This window comes from Terrapene carolina, unplaced genomic scaffold, assembly GCF_002925995.2.
Source record: "Terrapene carolina triunguis isolate 2854851 unplaced genomic scaffold, T_m_triunguis-2.0 Scaffold136, whole genome shotgun sequence".
In the NCBI taxonomy this organism is placed as follows: domain Eukaryota; kingdom Metazoa; phylum Chordata; order Testudines; family Emydidae; genus Terrapene; species Terrapene triunguis.
In genome coordinates this window covers 11,781,669-11,801,296 of record NW_020664487.1, presented here as the reverse complement: position 1 = coordinate 11,801,296, position 19,628 = coordinate 11,781,669, and the positions used below count along the sequence as shown (strand labels likewise).

At 42.1% G+C, this 19,628-nt stretch overlaps 1 protein-coding gene across 11 annotated transcripts in view; it reads left to right on the top strand.

Annotated features, from left to right (window-relative positions):
* The window catches only part of ADGRL3 (adhesion G protein-coupled receptor L3), a 518,922-nt gene that overhangs the window by 404,240 nt on the left and 95,054 nt on the right, over positions 1-19,628 (top strand). For all 11 annotated transcript variants that reach the window (XM_029911933.1, XM_029911932.1, XM_029911929.1 and 8 more), the window contains 2 exons: positions 4,241-4,307; positions 5,809-5,900. In XM_029911933.1, coding sequence (XP_029767793.1) covers positions 4,241-4,307; positions 5,809-5,900 — 159 coding nt within the window. The remainder of the gene's footprint in view (positions 1-4,240; positions 4,308-5,808; positions 5,901-19,628) is intronic.

The window sequence follows — 19,628 nt, the reverse complement described above, 5'->3', positions numbered from 1 at the left end:
ACTTGCAATATTACAAGTCCGTGTTCAGATTGCAGCTGTGTAACAGGGTCAGAAGTAGTTCCGCAGCCTGAGATTAGCAACTTTTGGAGCTGAGTTGCCTGATTGCTTCCTTGTTTCAAGGAGTTCATTTATTCAGCTCATTGTGTTTGTGCTTTTGTTTTTAAGGAAAGAAAAGCTCCGTGTGGTACTTGTCTGATTAACGATTTACATCTCTGTGAACGAATTGGCAGGATGCCCAAGTTTTGATGTTTTGTTCTTAATTTGCATTTTTAATGAGGTCTGACTAAATGGGTTCAAAGTTACATCACTATAAAATGACCACAGAAAGATTGACTTTTTTACCCCCTTATGGATTAGACATATTACTGCAGAGTTCCATCTGACTCATTCAAGAGAGCGGTACTTGGTTTCTTAGAAAGAGACCTTTCCATTAGAACAACTGCAAAACTGCAATGCAACCTTTAAGGTTTGCATGGCAAAAAGAACCTTTGCTAATCTTGACAGTCCGTGCTCCAGTCTTGTCTGTGTGGAGTCTAAGCATCTCAGGGTGGGTGTTGTCTCCTGCTCTGGGTTTGTATATGTCTAGCACAATGGGACCATGGTTTGGCTAGGTGTTATCATAGTCCAAATAATAAAAAAAAATACACTTGGATCATTGCCTGATGGTAGTGCTGACAACTAGAGCTGAGCAAATACAGCAAAACACCACTCTCAAACATTCCTTCAGGTTCTAAACAGCTGTGGGAATCAGCCATCTTCATGCCCCTCACTGTTCACCATCCATGATTAGTCACAGTCCATTGAAGTCAATGGAGCTGTGCTAATTTACACCAGTGGAGAATCTGGCTCTGGGACTGTATCACAGTTTTGCAGGTGAGGCATATAAGCAGGCAGGATGCATGGTTTGCGGGGCTGCCAGTGGATGGGAAGGGCACAATGCTGGCCTTGAGGAACAGGGTATAGGTCTGAGACCTATGATGAGAGAGTCTGTGGCCAAAAACAGCACCAGCAGCTGTGGCCATACAGCCATCAAGCTAAAAACGGGAGTTTTGCCACCCTGCTCGCCAAGAGCTAGTAAAGCTCTAAGTACTCAAGGAGGAACAATTTGCTTTGCAGTTGTAAATGTGCCATGCTTCCTCCACCTGCTTAGCAGGATTTGCAGAGGCAGTGAGATGTGGTCGTTTTGCCTGCTAACAGATGCTTTCCCTGTTAAATGTATGATACAGTTTGAAATACTTGGAGAATTTTTATTTTAAAATCACAAAAAATATCCTATCCTTAACTGACAATATTGTTATAAGGTACAGCATCAGTGATGGGTTTGGCAGATCCCGTGTTCCTGAGTGAATTTAGGGTCGCAGTGTTATTCTACACTTCCCCAAATAATTACCTGTCAACCAAAAAATGATCAAGTAAAATGAACAAAGGGCCAGATCCTTGGCTGGCATAACTCTTTTGACTTCAATGGGGCTATACAGTATAGCCTGACTGGATGGACCCAAAAGCTCCTCAAGGTCTTCATCAGCACCCAGTACTTTTTGGTATAGGTTTGCTGTTGCTCCCTCTCCCGGCGCCCCGCCCCAGTGAAACATGCTTTGAAAGGAAGGATGCTCTTGAGGTTAAGATATCAGACAAGGATTCATGAGTTCAGTTCCTGCCTCTGCCAACACACCTGCTCTGAGACCTTGTGCAAATCATTTTGTGTCTCTTTGCCTCAGTTATTACCCATCTGTAAAATATGGGTAATAATACTTCCTTTGTCTGTCTAGTCAGTTTCGACTGTAAGGTCTTCAGAACTGGGTCTGACTGTGTGTTTATACAGCACCTAGCACGGTGGGGCCTGATCTCTGCTAGAGTCTCTGGAAGCTACGGCAATACACGTAATAATACATTTTAAAACAAAAAGGGTTGGGAATCACTCATTGTGCTCAGCTACTGCCAGACACACCTAAATCAGTTTTAAAGTCAACTAAGGCAGCAGAAACCCAGAACTCCCGTCTTGATATTAAGAAAGCCTTTTCAGGGTGTCTCTCACATTAAGATTTTGATGAATGACTTCAGTTCCAATTCAGGAGTTAGATCCTAAGTAGCAACTATTTTTTAATCTCTCTGCACTCCAGTTTCTGTTTTGGCTCGGTGCAAATATCATTATGTTTGTGTAGTAGGATTTATAATCATTTTAGATTTGTATAGCCATTCAGACCCTAAGGCTATGTCTGCACTACACACTGCTGGTGGCTGGTGGCAGTGTGTAGGGTACATGTAGCTACACGCCGCAGTGACTAGCGGCCTGTGTCTATGTTGCGGTGTGTAGCTACACATGCCAATGAAAGGCTCTGGCAGGGGGGAAGCAGTGGAAAAAGGCTTCAGCATCTGACTGTTGCTGGAGCCTTTCACTGCTTCCAGAGTCTTTCCCTGCAGAGGGGAAAGGTTCCAGCAGCAGGTTGCTGGTGGAGTCTTTCCTCACTGTTGGACCCTTTCCCTGTGCCAGAGACTTTTCCAGCAGATGTGAAAGGCTCCACAGAGCAGAGGCAGCAGGACACTGCACTGCCAAAAATAGTCGTGTGGGAAGGGAGGCACTGCTTGGGTGAGTAGAGAGCCATATAAAGTATGTACTCGGGGACATACTCTCCCTCTTCAGGCGTGCCTCACAGTCTGTGCTGCTATTTATACCCATGCTACGGAGCTACCCCGTATGTACCCTGCATGCTGCCCAAAGAAGCCAGCAGTGGAGAGGTGCCCTAGGTTGGTAAAGTTGGGAACACACCTGAATTTTCTACAATTTTGAAATTTGAAAGTTTAATTTTTGATTTTGCGAATCCTAAAATTCTTTAGTGTAGAAAGAGACGGTTGTTTTCACCGTAGCATTTCAATTCTAGGCTTTGACCCCTTCTCTGGATCTGCTAGCACAGACCCCTGTGCTCATCGGCTTAATCCGCACAAGGGAGATTTAGGCTAGATAAAAGAAAAAACTTTCTAACTATCTAACTATCTGTTAGTCTTTAAGGTGCCACCAGACTCCTTGTTGTTTTTCTAACTATAGAAACTAATGAAGTATTGGAAGAGGTTACCAAGCAAAGTTGTGGAACAGGTTTTTAAGAGCAGGTTAGACAAACACCTGTGAGATATGGTCCAGATTTACTTGGCCCTTCCTCGGTGCAAGCTGATAGGTAAAATGGCTTCTTGAGGTTCCTGGCAGCCCTACATTTCTCGGATTCCTTGTGGAGTTGAGTTGAGTTGACTAGGACCCAACCCAGACCCAGGGATCAGAACTGCTTTCTTACACTATATACTCTCAGGATAAATTGATATGCATAATTGTAGTCACTTTATTTAATTAGGAAATCCACTTAATTTCAAGGGTAAAAGGATTTTTTTACAATTTACTAGTTTTCCCCTTATAAACACGACTTTAATGAGTAACATGACAAACACGACAAGACATTATTATTTTAAACATCATATGTAGCTTCCTCAGAATTTATATTCATCCGTCTTGTAACGAGTCACTTCCATTTTATCTTCCTGTCATCTTGAATGAACTAGGAATGGAAATATAATTTCCCAGGGGCCTTAAAAATTGGGGAAGTATTAAGTGCAGCTGAAATTAAGTGATTAATAATTTAGTTTTAGGTCATGAATCAGCTTTATGTGATACTGAAGATCATTTGCTACCTTAGAAACACTAGTGGCAACAATGCATTCAGGAGGTTCAGGGCGGTAAAACCTCTAAGGTGAGGCTGCTGAATCTAATTAATCTAATCTTCAGTCCTCCGGTACCAAAATTTATTTCCTTTTTGCACCAAATTTCCTCAGATCTTCTTGACAGAAAAACGTCAGCTCGCTTGACAGTTGACTGGCAGGTTGTGTTGCATCATAATTGGGGAGAAGCTAAGAGATTTAATGGCTGCTCATAGTTCCTTCTCCCCCCCCACACACACATTTTTTTTTTAATATAAGGTTTTCTATGACAGATGCAAAAGGCCTTAGCAGCTAGGCCCTGTGCCTCCCCCCCCGCCCCCCGCCGCCGCTTCCTCCAGAGGTAATTATCTTCCTCCATCAATAGCACTGTCAGAAATTGGGCACATAATTCAGCATTTAAATGAACAAGCAATGTAATATTTCCTGTCTCCCAGTGGAATGTTTTGCAGCTCACATTCTTCTCTGTCACTCGCTCACTCTTGATGTATGTCCTGCGCTCAGTCCTTGAATGTCTTCTATCCCTTGTGTTTCATTACAGATGTTGGCTCAGACTTGACACCTACTTCATTTGGAGCTTTATAGGACCAGCGACCTTGATAATTATGGTAAGAACTCCTAATTAACTACTCCATCTCCCAGGTCAAGAAATAAAACTTTCACTCTATATCTTGAATTTACATAGATTAATTTGGGGAAAGCATGTTCTTATCTGACCCCACCTAACACAAGCAATTAGGCACTCATTATAAGAGACTCCTTGCATTCTGAAATACTTGATCAAAACCTGTTGGAGAAAGGAAAGTATGTTTCAGTACGAGCTTGTGCTGTGGACACTTGCTCAGAATAGTCTCTTGCAAAGCTTGTTTGATGTTATCAGACGTTTAGAAGCGCTGGTCTCTATTTTGACATCACTGTATGCTCATCCCTTTGAATTCCAGAGTGAAGCAATACATCATTTATGCACAAAGGGAAATCTGAAATAGGAGCGAAGTCAAAAATGGAAACGATTTTTTTCTCTCGCTTTAGAAGTTAAAACAAAATAAGTGTAACTTCACAGTTAACACACTTTGTCACCATATCAGATAACATAGCAACAGGGTAAAGAACCAAACTTTAGAGACAGCTGGAGTTTGCTCATACTGAAATCACTGCAATAAGGCTTACATAAATCATGCTTTGTTTTAAATATAAAGTAGTTCAGCCAACACAGCAAAGAATGAGCATACTCATTTCAATGCAGATGTTGTAGTTGGTTCTCATTTCAATCCAGAGTGTTTCATTAGCCATCCAGGTTGAGGCCTGTGCCACTTGCTAAATCTGTAGTGACTATCATATGTCACACACAAAAACAGCCCAATTGTGTGCAAATCAGGGGATCGTGCTGTTTGAAGGATGGAGTGGCTTGCATATTTTATACGTTTCTCTACAGAACCATTAATCTATATTTTTATTAAATACATTTATAAAAGGCCTCTCCCTCTGTGATTGCCGCCTCACGTCTGGGTCTTTGGTAACTCATTTCCAGTCACTGGGAGCCTCTCTAGCCTAGAGCTAGTGAATCACAATCTATCTTTTACAGCATAGACCAAGCTCCTTTTCCCAGTCATTACATTGTAGTGTCTCTTTAACAATCACTTGCCCGCGCATCTCCCACATTACGCTGTAGTTGAAAATGTATACTCACCCCTGCCCCGGGTGAGGGCAGCCTTGTGTTCCTTTCTATGGGAGCAGGTGAACAACAAACCTGGAATGGTTTGTCATCAGTATGCACCGCATAGCCACAGAAGAGCAGTTACAGCAAACATTTTTAATTTTCCATAACATCACTTGAAACACTGCTCTTGGTGTAAGGGCTGGCTTCATCCAGCACCACAGCTTTGTGGAACTCAATTGTATTGCTGTTCTCTCATTCGGGAAGCTGCCTTGCCTTTATAGAATACTAGGCAATCATCTATGATTTAGTCTCTATAAAACTGTAGTGAGAACTAATTTCCCAGAGCAACTCATCTGTTACAAAGAAAAGACTCACTTCCCCCTCCTCCAGGTCTGCCGTGTAACACAACCTTTTTTTTTTTCCTTTCTTTCTTTTTTTTTTTTTCATTCCAGCTTAATGTAATCTTCCTGGGGATTGCTCTCTATAAAATGTTCCATCATACTGCCATCCTGAAACCTGAATCCGGCTGTCTCGACAATATCAAGTAAGTGGCTTTTTCCCCCCTTCTCTCTCTCTTTTGCTGTTTACAGCTCCCTTACTCTTTGAACAGAGTATATTGTAACAAACCCTCCTGACAGAAATGACAAGAAGGGGTGATGCATTGTCTTTATCTCATGTGATCCTGTTTTTGACTGCAGAAGTGGTTTATTATGAGCAAGAACGGGTGGATGAGGATGAAGGCCTGTCTTTAAAGGGCCCTGGTATTAGAGTGTATTTAAGATGAGTGGTGACAGTTTTCATTCAGTTTTGCGTAGCACAGTTGTGTGTGCCCGTACTGAAAAAGACAATGGCCAGGTTCTTTAAAGTAAGATGGAACTGCAGCTAATGTAAGATGGAATTACAATTTGATAATTATTATTTTAGTACTGTGCAGAAAAGGAGTGGAAGTGTGGATTGCTATTGCTTCTCTCTGCTTTGAGTGCCACAGCCTACTTCTGATTTGTTTCTCTCTGCAGTAGATTTATTAGCTCTTATTCTGCCCTCAGTCCAAACCTAAAGTAACCCATATGGCTTTAGTGGCGCTGCTCCAGATTTACACTGGAGTTCCTAAAATCAAAATTTTGTGCTCTCTGCACAGCACGTATATTGTTCTTTACTTTGGTGAGCATCCAAGGCACAGCATCATATTGTCTAGCTATTGATTGAATAGAATATTAATGCCCGGCAGTGCCTGCCTGTGACAATGCCTATGGCTTTAATTGCATGCTTTACAAATGCAAGTGAGATTTCAGGTGGCAGTGTGTGATAGGATGTAGAGTCAGCTAATTAATAAGACCATCTAATGAACTTTGTGGGGAGGAAATGGTCAGCATCAGCACTTTATTGTGTATAGAGCAAAGCAGAACAATATCTGACTCCGCTAAAGGGCTCTCTCATCCCCGCTTTGACAGGTGGGAGGAGGGAGAGGACAGGAAGGGAACTCGTTATATAATGACTGAATAGCACATTTCTCCAAGAGGTTATTGTTTCTGCGGCTGTATCTGCTCTCGCAGATGGTGCTTTCCTTTAAACTAGGTCAGGCCTCACCGTAAAATTCTCAAGCTGGACAGGGGTTTGAAGTGCCCAGTAGCGCCCCCAGCACAGCTTTCCGGTTCCAAAGACCGGCTCTTTGTAGCAGGGGTGGGCATGGCGAAGGGCAGCGCCGAGAGCCACTGGAAATTGCAGAAGGGGAGCGGAAGCCTTGCAGAGTGCCCCTCACCCTTCTCCACAAGCCGCCAGTGACCCCGGAGAGTAGCCCCTGAGATGTGGGGGTTCCCGGTAATTCTGCAGGGGTGGTGCGATAGAGCAGCGACACTCAGCATTAACATCCAATGCGCAGAGGAGAGGAGCGGAGCGGCGCTTCGCCGTACACCAAGCAGCATGGCCACAGAGGCATCTCTGCTGGGGAGTGAGGAGGGGGAGCCTAGGTTGACATGTGCAGAGGAGGGCATTCCGCAGCGTTGCTCTGAGCCCCATGGGGTTGAGTCCAAGGGCTTGTCTGAGCTATATATGCTTTGCCAGCATAGCTATACTGGTGTAAGGAGATCAGCTGTACCGGGAGAAGGATTTTGTTTCTGGTGTCACTGTGCCTACACTAGGGCTTTTACTGGCATAGCTATGGCTGCTACTGCATGCGATTTTTTTCACACTGCTAGCCGACAGCTATGTAGCGTAGACTAAGCCTAAGGTTCCCTGTGCTTTGTCTGGCTCTGTGCCGTTAATCCCCCAGTCCCTGCCCCTTTTCCCCCTCAACCAGCTCCCTTCCCCAAGGGAATAATAGGTTGGGTCTTGTATCCTTTCAACCTCACACTGTATTTTTTCTTGTCGTTTTTTCCTTTCAGTTTTTTCCCATGATGCCCCGTCTCTCTTGTACATCACCTACCCATGCTGAACTTTCATTTCAGGGTCAGCAGTACATGTCTCTCTGCTGGGTTTATTTCATTTTCCTCTTAATACAGTTGGCGCTTCCTTAGATGTCCTGGGCAATTAGAATTATCTCTTTGAGCAAAGCCTATTTTTTTCCATATTCTCAGCCTCTGCATTCCAGCTCAGATGGAAAATCTCTGGAATAAGAGAAGAGTTTATTTGGAAACGGAGCTTCCTTTGACAAAGTGTGGCAGCCTAAACAATGGCTTGTCCATAGAAGAGGCTGTAGGTGCGGGGAAATGGCTTAGCTCTCTAAGATCCCCCTTTCAGCCCCTGCTCATGAGCTCCTCAATGCAGGACATTTCCCAATGGCTGGGGGAAGGTGGGAGCAGACTGTGGAGCTACCAGATCCACCGGTTTGGGCTCCTCTTTGCTTGCGGAAGCAGGGGGGTACATGGCGCCCCGGCAAAGCGAGGTGTTCTGGCATGGGGAACTTGGATGTACAGGTGATAACGCGACAAAGAAGCTTGCGAAGTTTGATTTTATGGGTGGTATCTTTGACATCCATTTCCAGTCCCTTACTGCTGTCCGTTCAGTTCAGTGACGCTTTCTTGGCACGACAAGTGTTGCCAAAGCCACTGTAAGAAAAAGCCACTCTGTTCAGATGTGTGACAAGTTACAACACCCCTTCCCCACCCCCACCTCCCCGGACGTGGTTATGTCCTGTGTTTCAGCTGTGATCCCCTTTGGCCGTGTGTCATTACTGTCCTTTCCTGATCTGGTGGCAGGCTACTAGGTAGCACAATGCCCCCTCTTCTGTCAGCAGTATTTCAGACTCTTGGCTATATTAGGTACTAGGAACAATCCGTCCACTTTAAGAGCGTAGATGATCCAAAGCCCAAGTCAGTGGCAGTCTTCCCATTCATTTCAGTGAGCTAGGGATCAGATCTTAAATCAACAATAAATTTAATAACACTCGGGACTAGCAATTTTACTACTCATATTATATCAGCTATGTAGACCTGCTGTCTGAGAAGAATCTTTTCAAGGTCACCTGGCCAGAAAGCTCAGAACTGTTCTAAATTAAAATAATAATAATAATAATAAATATATCAGTAATCTACTCAGTTATCTTTGCTTATGCTAATCTCTAATACCTTTGTTAAAATGCCAGGCATTTATATTACAGGTTATGTCGATTACAGTGTCATTGTAAAATATGGTATAGGTTCTTTGGCAGATGAGTGTCTATTCCTGATTTGACTAAAATAAAATGCTTTGAAAACACAAGCAATAAAAATATTTTTAAACACCTTACTGATATCTTTCCAAACCTTCATTACCAGTAACATTCTTTATTTTAAAATATGTGAAAGACATAAACTCAGTCTATTTAATTTACCAGAGAAAAGGTTAAGAGGTTACTTGATCACGTTCTGTAAGTACCTACCTGGAATTAGAAATTAGATTCAGGCTAGAAATAGATGCAGATTTATAACACTGGAGGTAATTAACTATTGGAATATCTTATCTAGAGAGGTGGTAGATTCTCCAACACTTGAAGTCTTTAAATCAAGTTTGGTTGTTTCTTTCTGAAAGATATGCTCTAGCTCGACTACAAGATATGTGCTTCATTCAGCAATCACTGAGTGAAATGCTATGGCCTAAATTATACTGGAGCTAATTAGAATGGTCCTTCTTTGTCTTAAATCTATGAAAACAAAATCTATGTGGTTCCAAAAAATTCGGCTGACCACTGTGAGCCCTTAGTGTGGTTCCAAAATGTTAGATCTCTGATGAGTATTATTTTTATTTTGTTTATTTTTTGTAAACAAATAAGTCCTTTTGTATGAAGAGCTTGACTGTGATACTTGTGTGACAGTTTTACAGCATTAGGGGAACTGAATGGAAGTTTGTTCTCCCACTTCATTTCCCGTTGCTGTTCTGCATTAAGCTATGGTGAAGTTCTCGCAACATAAATCCTCAGGCAACTCGACAGCTACAAAATATTCAAATCCCTGTGGCGATGTAAAAATAAAAGCTGTAAAATATTTGAATAGGCAATTAATAAGCACCTTGGCAATCTGGTGCTTGCTTATGTCGCTTTAAGGTTGGAAATACATTATGAAACATAGAAAATGGATAGCCAAATAACTCCACTTAAACGAATCAACTTGATAAGCCCCATGGTGTCCCCTGGGGTACCATGAATTAATGTGCCAACAGAAGAGCCATTGAAAGGGCAGCGTCTGAGCCAGGTGCTGTATGGATGAAGGATTTCTGCAAAGTTGTAAAAATAAACATCCCGAGCCTTAGACCATGAGGTACAGTCACTTTATTATTGGGCTAACATGGCAGAATCTGAATGTCCAGCAGTTTAACACTCAGCATCCATGAGTTATGCTCAAAGAGTCAAGGAAACACCTTGACATTTAGATGGATCAGAAGCTGCTTCATTCTCACCCGTGTTCCCTTTTCCAGGTTGACAGGCAGTTTCCAGAAAGATAAATCTATGCTCTGTTAGTTTGTAGCTTTAGGTCTGTGTATAAAGCCTTCCCCTGATCTCTGTCCACTTGCTTGTCCTTTGACTGCGTTCTCATTGGAATGGGGAGCGTGCTCCTTAAGTGTTAGGAAAGAGTCCAGCACAGAGTGTGTGCTACCAGTAATAAATAAGTCCAGCAATCTATCTTGTCTCTTCAGGCATGTCGTTTAGTATGGAGAGGTAGCAGCCTTTCCATGGTCTAGGCCAGACTTGATCTGCCCTGTAATTCCAAATAAAAAGTTTTCATCTTGTATAGGAAAATGTATGATCTCATGGAGAACCCATAAGCACCGCAGGGCAGGCCCAGTGTCTACTTCTGTGGGTGAAATCCTGACTCTCCTGATGTCCATGGCAGAACTCCCATTGACTTCAATAGTGCCAGGGTTCACCCTGTGTTTATACCATGCCTAGCACAACAGGACACTATGCCTTAGCTGAGCATCTGGGCACCATCATGATCTACGTATTAAATAATTATAACTAACAAGTTTGTAGCTCGGGTCTTTTGATAAAGCTGGTTTTAACTCCCTCTTCCCCTCCTCAGTCAGTTTAAAAAAACAACAACCCTCTTTGTGTTTTCAAATATTTAGGGTTCAGACTCAGTGAAAACTACGATTGTTTCAGAAGGTTTTAAATGAATGGTATATTATGAAATGTAATAAAGAAATAAAATGGCTCCATCTTGGAATCTTCTCACATCTCTTTGTCCTTCATGAAATTCCAGCCAAGAATGGGTTTTGCCGACTAGCCCTCTTCACTGCAGCATTCTCACTCTTGAAGTTATTTAAGCCATATGCAGTGTTGCCAGTAAGAACTACCATAACAAGTGTTCTCTAGGTGCTGATCGCTAAATTATTAGGTAGAGCGGTAGGTACATTAGACAGTCATGGCCATAAACTTGCGCCCACAAAATTGCTGCCATTGAAAAGTATGCAGGAGTCTCAACAGGCAGAGGAAAGAAAAAGTCAACTGAGAATGTCTCGACTAGTTCTGTCAGGGCGAAATTCACCTCTGTGCAATGGGCCTGTTTTGGGGGTTTAAGTGGGCTGGAGTAGTGCATAGACCTTGTGCATGAGAATGAAATTAACTCTCAGGGACCAAAGCAAAGGCCCTAGCAATGGTGGATTGCTGGTATACACTGCTCTGTCATAAATGAGTGCTGTCCACCACCATTCCAAACTCACTGGGATAGTGTATTGCCTGTAGATGGATGGATCGTCCAATCTGGGAATTGTGGCAGCATGAGGAGTACCCAGCTGGTGAAAAGCCAATCTATCTGCCTCTTATGCCATGCCCACGCTCCCACAGCCTCTAGCACGGAGATGAGAGAAGACGGAATAGAACAACATTGCATTCCAGAGATCTCCAGCTGGGAGATGGTCCCTGGCAGGGAGGCATTACTGAATGGAACACTTTAGAACAGCTCTGACGCTGCTCTAATGTAGCTTGAACCAGGGAGCCGCAGTTAGCCCATGAGCAGTTGTCCCATTGTGCCCACTGGATGCTGGGCACAAGAGAGAATGTGGCCCAGATTTTCAGGGGCCTGGTACACATGTGTATTTTTTAATACTCACATGAATCCAGAATGCCTTATAGACCGAAGGAACGCATATTGTTGTGCAGTTAGGCCCTGATCCAGCAAGGCACATGGGTAGTCTCACTGATTTCAACGGAACCACGTAGAGTTAGGCACATGCGTCGGTATTTTACTGGACTGGGGTCTTGATGCATTCTCTTCTCTGCTGGCCTTTGCAAACACTTTAAACTGCCAAGGCTTGTTCATGTTTTCAGACATTTTCCTATTTGTTTAATATCTGTTCTTTGTGAAAAAGTGTTACTGCAGAATGTTATTTCCTATGGTCCCGTCCCCCCCAAATGGCTGTATCACAATTACATTAGGTCGATAAGAGGCATGCTCCTTAATCAGAAACTATTTAAATAATGGTTATTCTGATCACAGAACTGTTAGAAGTGGAGGGTGCTTATGTTCTTCCCCTGGGATTGCTTTCCTCATCCTACTGCCATTTGAATTACTTTGTTTGCAGTCTAGTGTCATTGGGAATTATGCATGACATCATTTTGGGGCCGTTACAGTAACCAAAACTGATCCTATTATGAAAGAATTGGCTCCAGGGATGGAATGATTATTTGATTAATAAAAGGCAGATTTTGTAATTAGATTGAAAGAATTCCTCAATGGGATTGGACACCTGCCATACCTAAAGTTATGCAGGAATGGCTTAATGTGCTTCCGAATGGCTGGAGGGGAGGGAGTGAAGCCTGCTTCATCATACCAGAAAACGAGAGCCCATCAGTCATGCATTCTATTTTTTTTAAGCATGGTAACATTTTCTTTGAAATCTCAGTGTGTGTTTCTCCCCCACCCCCGCCCCCACACTTTTAATTGTCCTGCTCTCTATCTGTGGTTAGGTTTGCTAGCATTCCATTTAGCCAAACTGCTGTCACTGACATTTTTCCATGGTGCAGTCTGTGGCTGTGAGTTTTATTTTATTTTTTTTGGAAGGGTGAAATATATGCTTTTATAGCCAAGTACAATTACAAACCCATGAAAAATGGGAGTTTTCAATTTGTTTTAACTCTCCTTCCCTTTTTCCATGCATTTTGCACCACTGTCATTTTATAGACATAGTATACAAAACCTGTCTCAACATTTGCTTTAAAGTCAGTTGGATGCCCTTTAAAACGTAATTAGTGTGGGCCTTCACAAAGAATAATAAGTAGGACTGGAGAGTTGTGTTCAATGAAAATGTCCATCAAAGGAAATCTAGGCACATACAAAAAGCATCCTCCTAGGAATTTATTTCCCATTCTGTTAGTTATTGGTACCCAAACTTTCCACTTGTTGGTTAGTTCACTTTTTAAAAGGGACCTCAAGATAGTTTTATCCCAGCATTCAACCCTTTTACCTGCATTTACCTGCATCTGTGTCAACCTGCTAGCATCCCTCTTTCTTTAGCAATACAACAAACACTGAATTAACAAACTGAGGTTCCATTGGATCATTATTTATTCTCTTTGTGCTATTTTCTAAGCGAGAAAGAATGGTGTTAGTTCCTGAGGCCTCAATTCAGGAAAGCATATGCTTAAATCCCATTGAAATAAACACTTAGGTGCTTCCCTGAATCAAGACCCTAAGGGCCTGATCCTACACAGCAGTGAGCCCTGTTATAATAATCGGGCCTACAAATTTGTGATAATTGTAAAAAAAAGTAAGGAATCAAAATCGTTGTGTCGAATATTAGGACTAATTGGTGGACAAAATAAGGGTAGCCTGTTCCACCCACCATTCCCTTTGTGGGTCCTTCAAGAAAGAGCCTTTTTTGGAGGGAGGGGGAAATTTAAAAAAAAAGGGAACAAAAGATGGATGCTACTGGTAAAGCAAGCTTCACCATCATGGCTGCTACCTACATCATCTCCTGGCATCTCAGGCCTTCATCATCTTAATCCTAAAAAATGTCCTAACCAAACCAAGCCAAAGAAAGGTTCCTGAATAACATCGCCACCTCTCCCAGTCCAGCCAAATCCCAAATACCACCTAAGATCAAATCAAATCAGACTTTAACCAGCTCAATTAACTTATTTTCTTTTCTCCAAAAGGACAGTTGTTACTACTTTTGATACCCTCTGAGAGATGATCAAACTGGGGCTTTTCCTTCTAAAACTCTCTAGAGCTAAAGCGAAAAGAAACAAAAAAGTTGTTAAAATGAAAGCCTTATTTAATACTTTACATTTCAAAGGTTTTAACTGTTTTTTCCTTCTTTTTTTTCTCTTCCATACAATTTTTTAAAAAACATTAATGATGTTTGCCATAGTACTAAGCAGGCTGAAGTCTCTATATACCAAACCCAGACCTTGTTTAACACTATTTAATGTTAAGCAGTAACTGAGTTAGGTTAACACCTTTGGCCCATTTATTCCATCTAAATTAATACAACCGTGCATCCAATGGGATGATGAACATCATCAGTTCCTCCACGGGAGTTGAGGATGGCTCGAGCACTAAAGTTTTACAGACAAAAAAAAATAGTCCTTTCAATATTTAATTTAAGGGAAACCGATTTCTCTCAGCCAACTACAATAATTATTTTCACACTCTTTTGTCCCACAATGAAGAGCTGTATTTCTCATCTCGGAATTGTCATTTGAAGAGACACGTCCGGCAGCCTGGTGAGCTGGCAGCACAAAATGTGATTGGCGGTTGGGGAGAGTGGCTGTTTGTCTGTTTCCATAGGAGGGTACCAAGAGCAATGTTAAACTTAGCCAACTTTCTAGGCTATGGCACTCATTGCTTGGGAAGGAAAACCCGACCCCCATATTCTCTCATTTTTGGCACCCAATTTTAGAAAATTCTGGCCTAATTTTCAGAGGTGCTGATAACCCACAACTCCAGCTGAAGCTCCTGGCAACTTTCACTCTTGTCAGCTTTCCTGGAATGTGTTGAGTCCTTGTGGTTTAATGAAGTGTCTCGCAATAGTTAATCTTTTTCTTAAAGCCCCAGCTCCTGGAGTCACGTGCTTATGTGGGAATTGCAACATTCATTTAAAAATAAGTTTCTAGTCTCCCATATTTGCAGAAAATATGCTTGGAAATGTGGGTCCTAAAGGCTCAAAGATAGGAGGCAAAGAAAAAAACCACAATTTCTTATTGTTTAAAAAAATCTCTTGATTTTTTTTTAAAGCCACTCCTATGTCTTTTGCAGGGTCTGATTTATGATATTTTAACATTAGGGATAGTCCAGACTGTACTTCTCAAAATCACATTCTGGTGTGTAAATTTGGGCACCCAGAAATGAAGCCACTAAAAATGAGAAGCCACTTTGAAAAAGTGCCCATCTAACTTTGCTACCCATTTTCATGTCCTGTTCTCCATTGATTGCCAAGGCAGCAACAGCTTGTGATTAACTCATGAGTCTATAAATGGCACATCAGTTCATATTACTACAGCCATGGGAAACAACTTCTTTTGAAATTAACGGATCCAACCAAAATACAGTGACCCAAATCCTGGAATGTGTTGAGCACCTGCAACTGCCATTGAAGTCGGTGCATTTCATCGATGATGTATTATATATGGTGTAGGTGTAGTATACGCTCATTTTCATATTTTAGTTATGCATCATATTTAAAGACGCAGTGTGAGTAGTTCAGTCCCCCAAATTAGGTTTTCTTTAAAAGTCCCTAGAAAACCTTTAATAAATTGGTTTTATTAAATGAAATGAAATTTAAAAGAAACATTAATGAAATTTAAAAAGAAAAATAAATATTCATCTACAGAAATGTTTAATAAAATCTATGCTGAGACACAGCATCATGCAAAACAGAAAATGAAACTGACTGATCCAATCTGATTGAAATGCGAGAAAGTAAACAAATTGCTTTCAGTGCAGTGAAAAGTAAGTTAGATTTTAATTGTTTAAGCTTCCTTCCACTTTAATAATAAGGAGATTAGGTCAGTAAGGTTGGTAAGGATTTTTTTTTAATGATTTTTATGTTGAGTGTCATTTTACCAAAGCCAGATTAATTTTTCAGTAGTATAGTTGTGGTTTTGAAATCAAATGAAAATACAAAGATAATAAAGATCACATTTCAGATCCGTATATTAAATCTTTGTTAATTTCTGTAGCAATTTGTATTATCACCTGAAGACACAATTCTTGGAAATGGATAATGATGCTGCAGGCTCTGGAAGCACATATTGTACCAGCTTCTGATGGGGACTCATCTTGCAGAATAGAAACATTTTAATCCTTCATTCCTTCTGCACTGACAGTTGCCTATAAACATGTAGTGATCATGCTGTATAACTTGCCGCCTGAGGGCTCCATCCTACAGGGTGCTGAAGGCCGGGGAGAAAAGTGCAGAGAACCAAAGTATTCGTGCTCAGAGTCTGCTCAGCCCAGCACCCGAGCTGATAGGCTTGGTTGTAAGGCCCAATCCGGCAAGGTGTTCAGCACCCCTCAATTCCTGTCAGTGGGGAGTCGAGGACGATCACTAAGGTTCGGGCCCATTGTTCCGAGACCTGTGCACAGTGCTAAATAATGGGAGATTTTGTGCATCCGCACTGAGCCCTGCTGAGTATTCGGGAAGTGGGTGTGATGGGGATATGCCAGGGCATTGCCAAGGGATAAGTGTTGATGTGCAAGTCAGTGAATGCAAATGCTTATTTGCAGTAGTAGAAGTGACTATTTCTATTACCCTGTACCCCAAAGCCCTACTGCTGAATTCATAATAATTTGTAATGAATTAACTAAAATAGTCATAGGTATTAATAACAGTGATTGTTAGGATTTCCATTTACTTCTACTAACCAGGAGGAGAGGCTATTCGAGCACATCATTGAGAAGGAAGAGTGAGAGCAGGGCCAGCCACCGGCACAGCTGTGCTTCTAATTCTATCCTTCCCAGACTGTGTAAGAGTCTAACCAGCCCGTTTGACTAGTTATAGTCTTTTTGAAACTACAGGTTCAAATCACGCTGCCTCCAGTGCTCCCTTCCAAAGTAGATAGAGACACATGAGAACCTACACTGGGAAAAGATATCTCATACTAAGGAACAAATACATACGGGAGCCATAACATAGCATAAACTGCAGCTAGACCAATTGAGACTGGAAATAAAGTGTAAAGGTTTAACAGTGAGAGCAGCTTCCCAATGGACATGGGGGATTCTCTGTCACTTGGAAACTTTACAGCAAGTTCCAGCTTCACTTGGAAAATGTTCAAGTGTCTAGGGGTACGTCCACATGGCAAAAAACTGAACCCACCCGCAGCAGCGAGTCTCAGAGCCTGGACCTACAGGCTTGGGCTCAGTGGCTATAGATGTTCCAACTCGTGCTGGAGCCTGGGATCTGAAATGTGGGGGGGAGGGGCGTGTTTCACTGCTTGAGCTCAGCCCAGGATGGAACATCTAAATGGCTATTTTTAGCGCCATAGCACAAGCCCGAGTCGTAGACTCAGGCTCTGAGATTCACCTTGGTTTTTGCCATGTAGACAGACCCTAAGTGATTTAGGTGCTTTTGAAAATGGGTCTTAGCTCCTATGTCACTTACCCCACATCAGGGGTGATATTATTCACCTCGTTTTGGCTAGATGATGAAGTTACTGGGTGAGGGTCTCTGGTCTGTATTGTGCAGGAGGTCAGACTGGGTGATCATAACGTTTCCTTATGGCCCTATAATTTATAATGCACGTTGGCACAGTGCTCTCACAAGCTTAGCAGTCAGCTTACTACACCTTTTTGAATCTTACCAAAAGCACCAAAGCACCATACTCAGCAGCTCTATGGATGGCTCAGAACTCCTGTCACGCAACCCACATCTGCATCCCCGCATGATCAAATTTCTAATATGCAAAACCAGAAAAAATACACTCATCTGCTGCACATACACAAAATTAAGTGCTTACAAGAGTCCTACCAAGCAAACATGCTACATATTGGTATAACAATATGCAAACACCTTAAAGGAAAATTGCTAATATTTGATGTCATTGAAATGAAAAGCCACCTGGGATTGCATTTATTTTTATGTGCGTTTTTGTCCAGATGGTCATGTTGATTGCAACATCATATTTTGTCCATTCCTGTTGGACACACTTTTAGGGTTTTTATGGAATGTTTTTATTAATAATTGATTATCCGTTTTTGGGGGGTTTTTTTTGCTTGTTTAGCTATCGTTTTCATGATGGCTTACATTAGTGTTGAATGGCAATAGAAAGTGTTAATCTTTCCACTGACAGGTGTCTTCCTTCCAAAATAAAAACCAATCAATAATTATTGATTGAGAGAGTGTCTTGGAAGATATTAAATACCCAAGGTCTTGCTGTGAAACCATTCATCAAGATTATTGTTTTAAAAATTCACAGATTTAGTATTTTATCTGCAAAGCCCTGCTTGAAAAATGCAAATGTGGCCAAAGTCTTTATCGAATCTGTATCATGCGGAAACAATCAGATACATGGTTATACTTTACTGTGTTTTGAATAATTATGGCACGTCTTTGCAAAGTTAGAAGGAAGGAAATAAACAGGGTAAGCAATTTTGAGGGCAATTAATTACTTACAGAAATTAGATGAGCTTAACAAAATTGCTCTTTTCAATTACAATAATTAAGAACAAATCTCAGAAAACAGGCCAGATCTTTCACAACAACCTCCTGTTGAAACAAAAGGGAATAAGAGGTCTCATGTTATAAGGTATAACCAGGCAAATGATGCAGTAATTCCAAGTCCTGTACCTGAATGACCTAAGAAGATGGGCTAGAGTGGTGGATATTAACTGGGTGAGATCTGCAAGACTGTGTAAGGGAGTTAGGCGTCCTACTCCCATTGAAAGTCAATTGGAATTGAGTGTATGATAACAACAGGCACTTTTGAGGATCCTGCCCTCAAGTGACTTGATCCTGTTTGTGGCTCTGCACAGACATCTGCCTTGGGTTCAAACTACAGGTGGGCAAGCCTAAAGTGGTTCTGATCAGCACCCAAAAGCTCATAGCTGTGTTTCCCCATTACCCTACCCTTTGTGTCCTCATTGACACCAGTGTGACAGAGCACTCCCGTTCTGATGACATGCACCCACCTGGCGATCAGTTTGCACTGGTATAGGTGACTGCCCCAGGTGTGGGGGACTGATGAACTGGGCTCCAAATCCTTGCCCTGAATTATCCACAGCTTATTTTGCTCCTCCTCTAGGGCCACTCTCTCTTCCCCTCGCAGGCTCCTTGACCTCTCTTCCCCCAACAAAAGTGCCCATCCCTCCTACCTGAGATAAATTCTTCACAGTGCAAGGAGCCTGCTACCCAGTTGAAACATCTTCAGTGGCTGGGTAGCTAGCCCACTCACCATTGTAGCTATTTGGCAGCAGCTGGCTAGCCTGCGGTATCTTCTGGGAACAAGGCTGATGGGCCGATTACCCCATAATATACCCAGAGGGATCGCCGAAAAGCAGGCAATCTAATTTTTCTCCTTTTCTTTTATGTGCAGTACGATCTTGAACTCTCATCTGGGCCTTCCTGCTGATTCTGGCTATGTTAATCCAGTAAAAGCTATTCCACAGATGCAGTGCTTAATTTGTGCCAGGGTTTGCCAGGGCTTGCCATAAATTACTGCATCAGTTACGAATGTAAAACAATTGCTTGAGCCCCTGCACCTCTTCCCTTCCAAATGTAGCATTGCAGAGATGTCACCCTACAGGGCAGCACCTGAGAACATGGATTTTGGCCTGCCTTCTTGCAGTTTAGTGTCAGCCAATGAGAGTTATTTTAGTCATCAGAATGGGGAAGCCGAGGAAGCATTAAGGGGGTAGGAGAA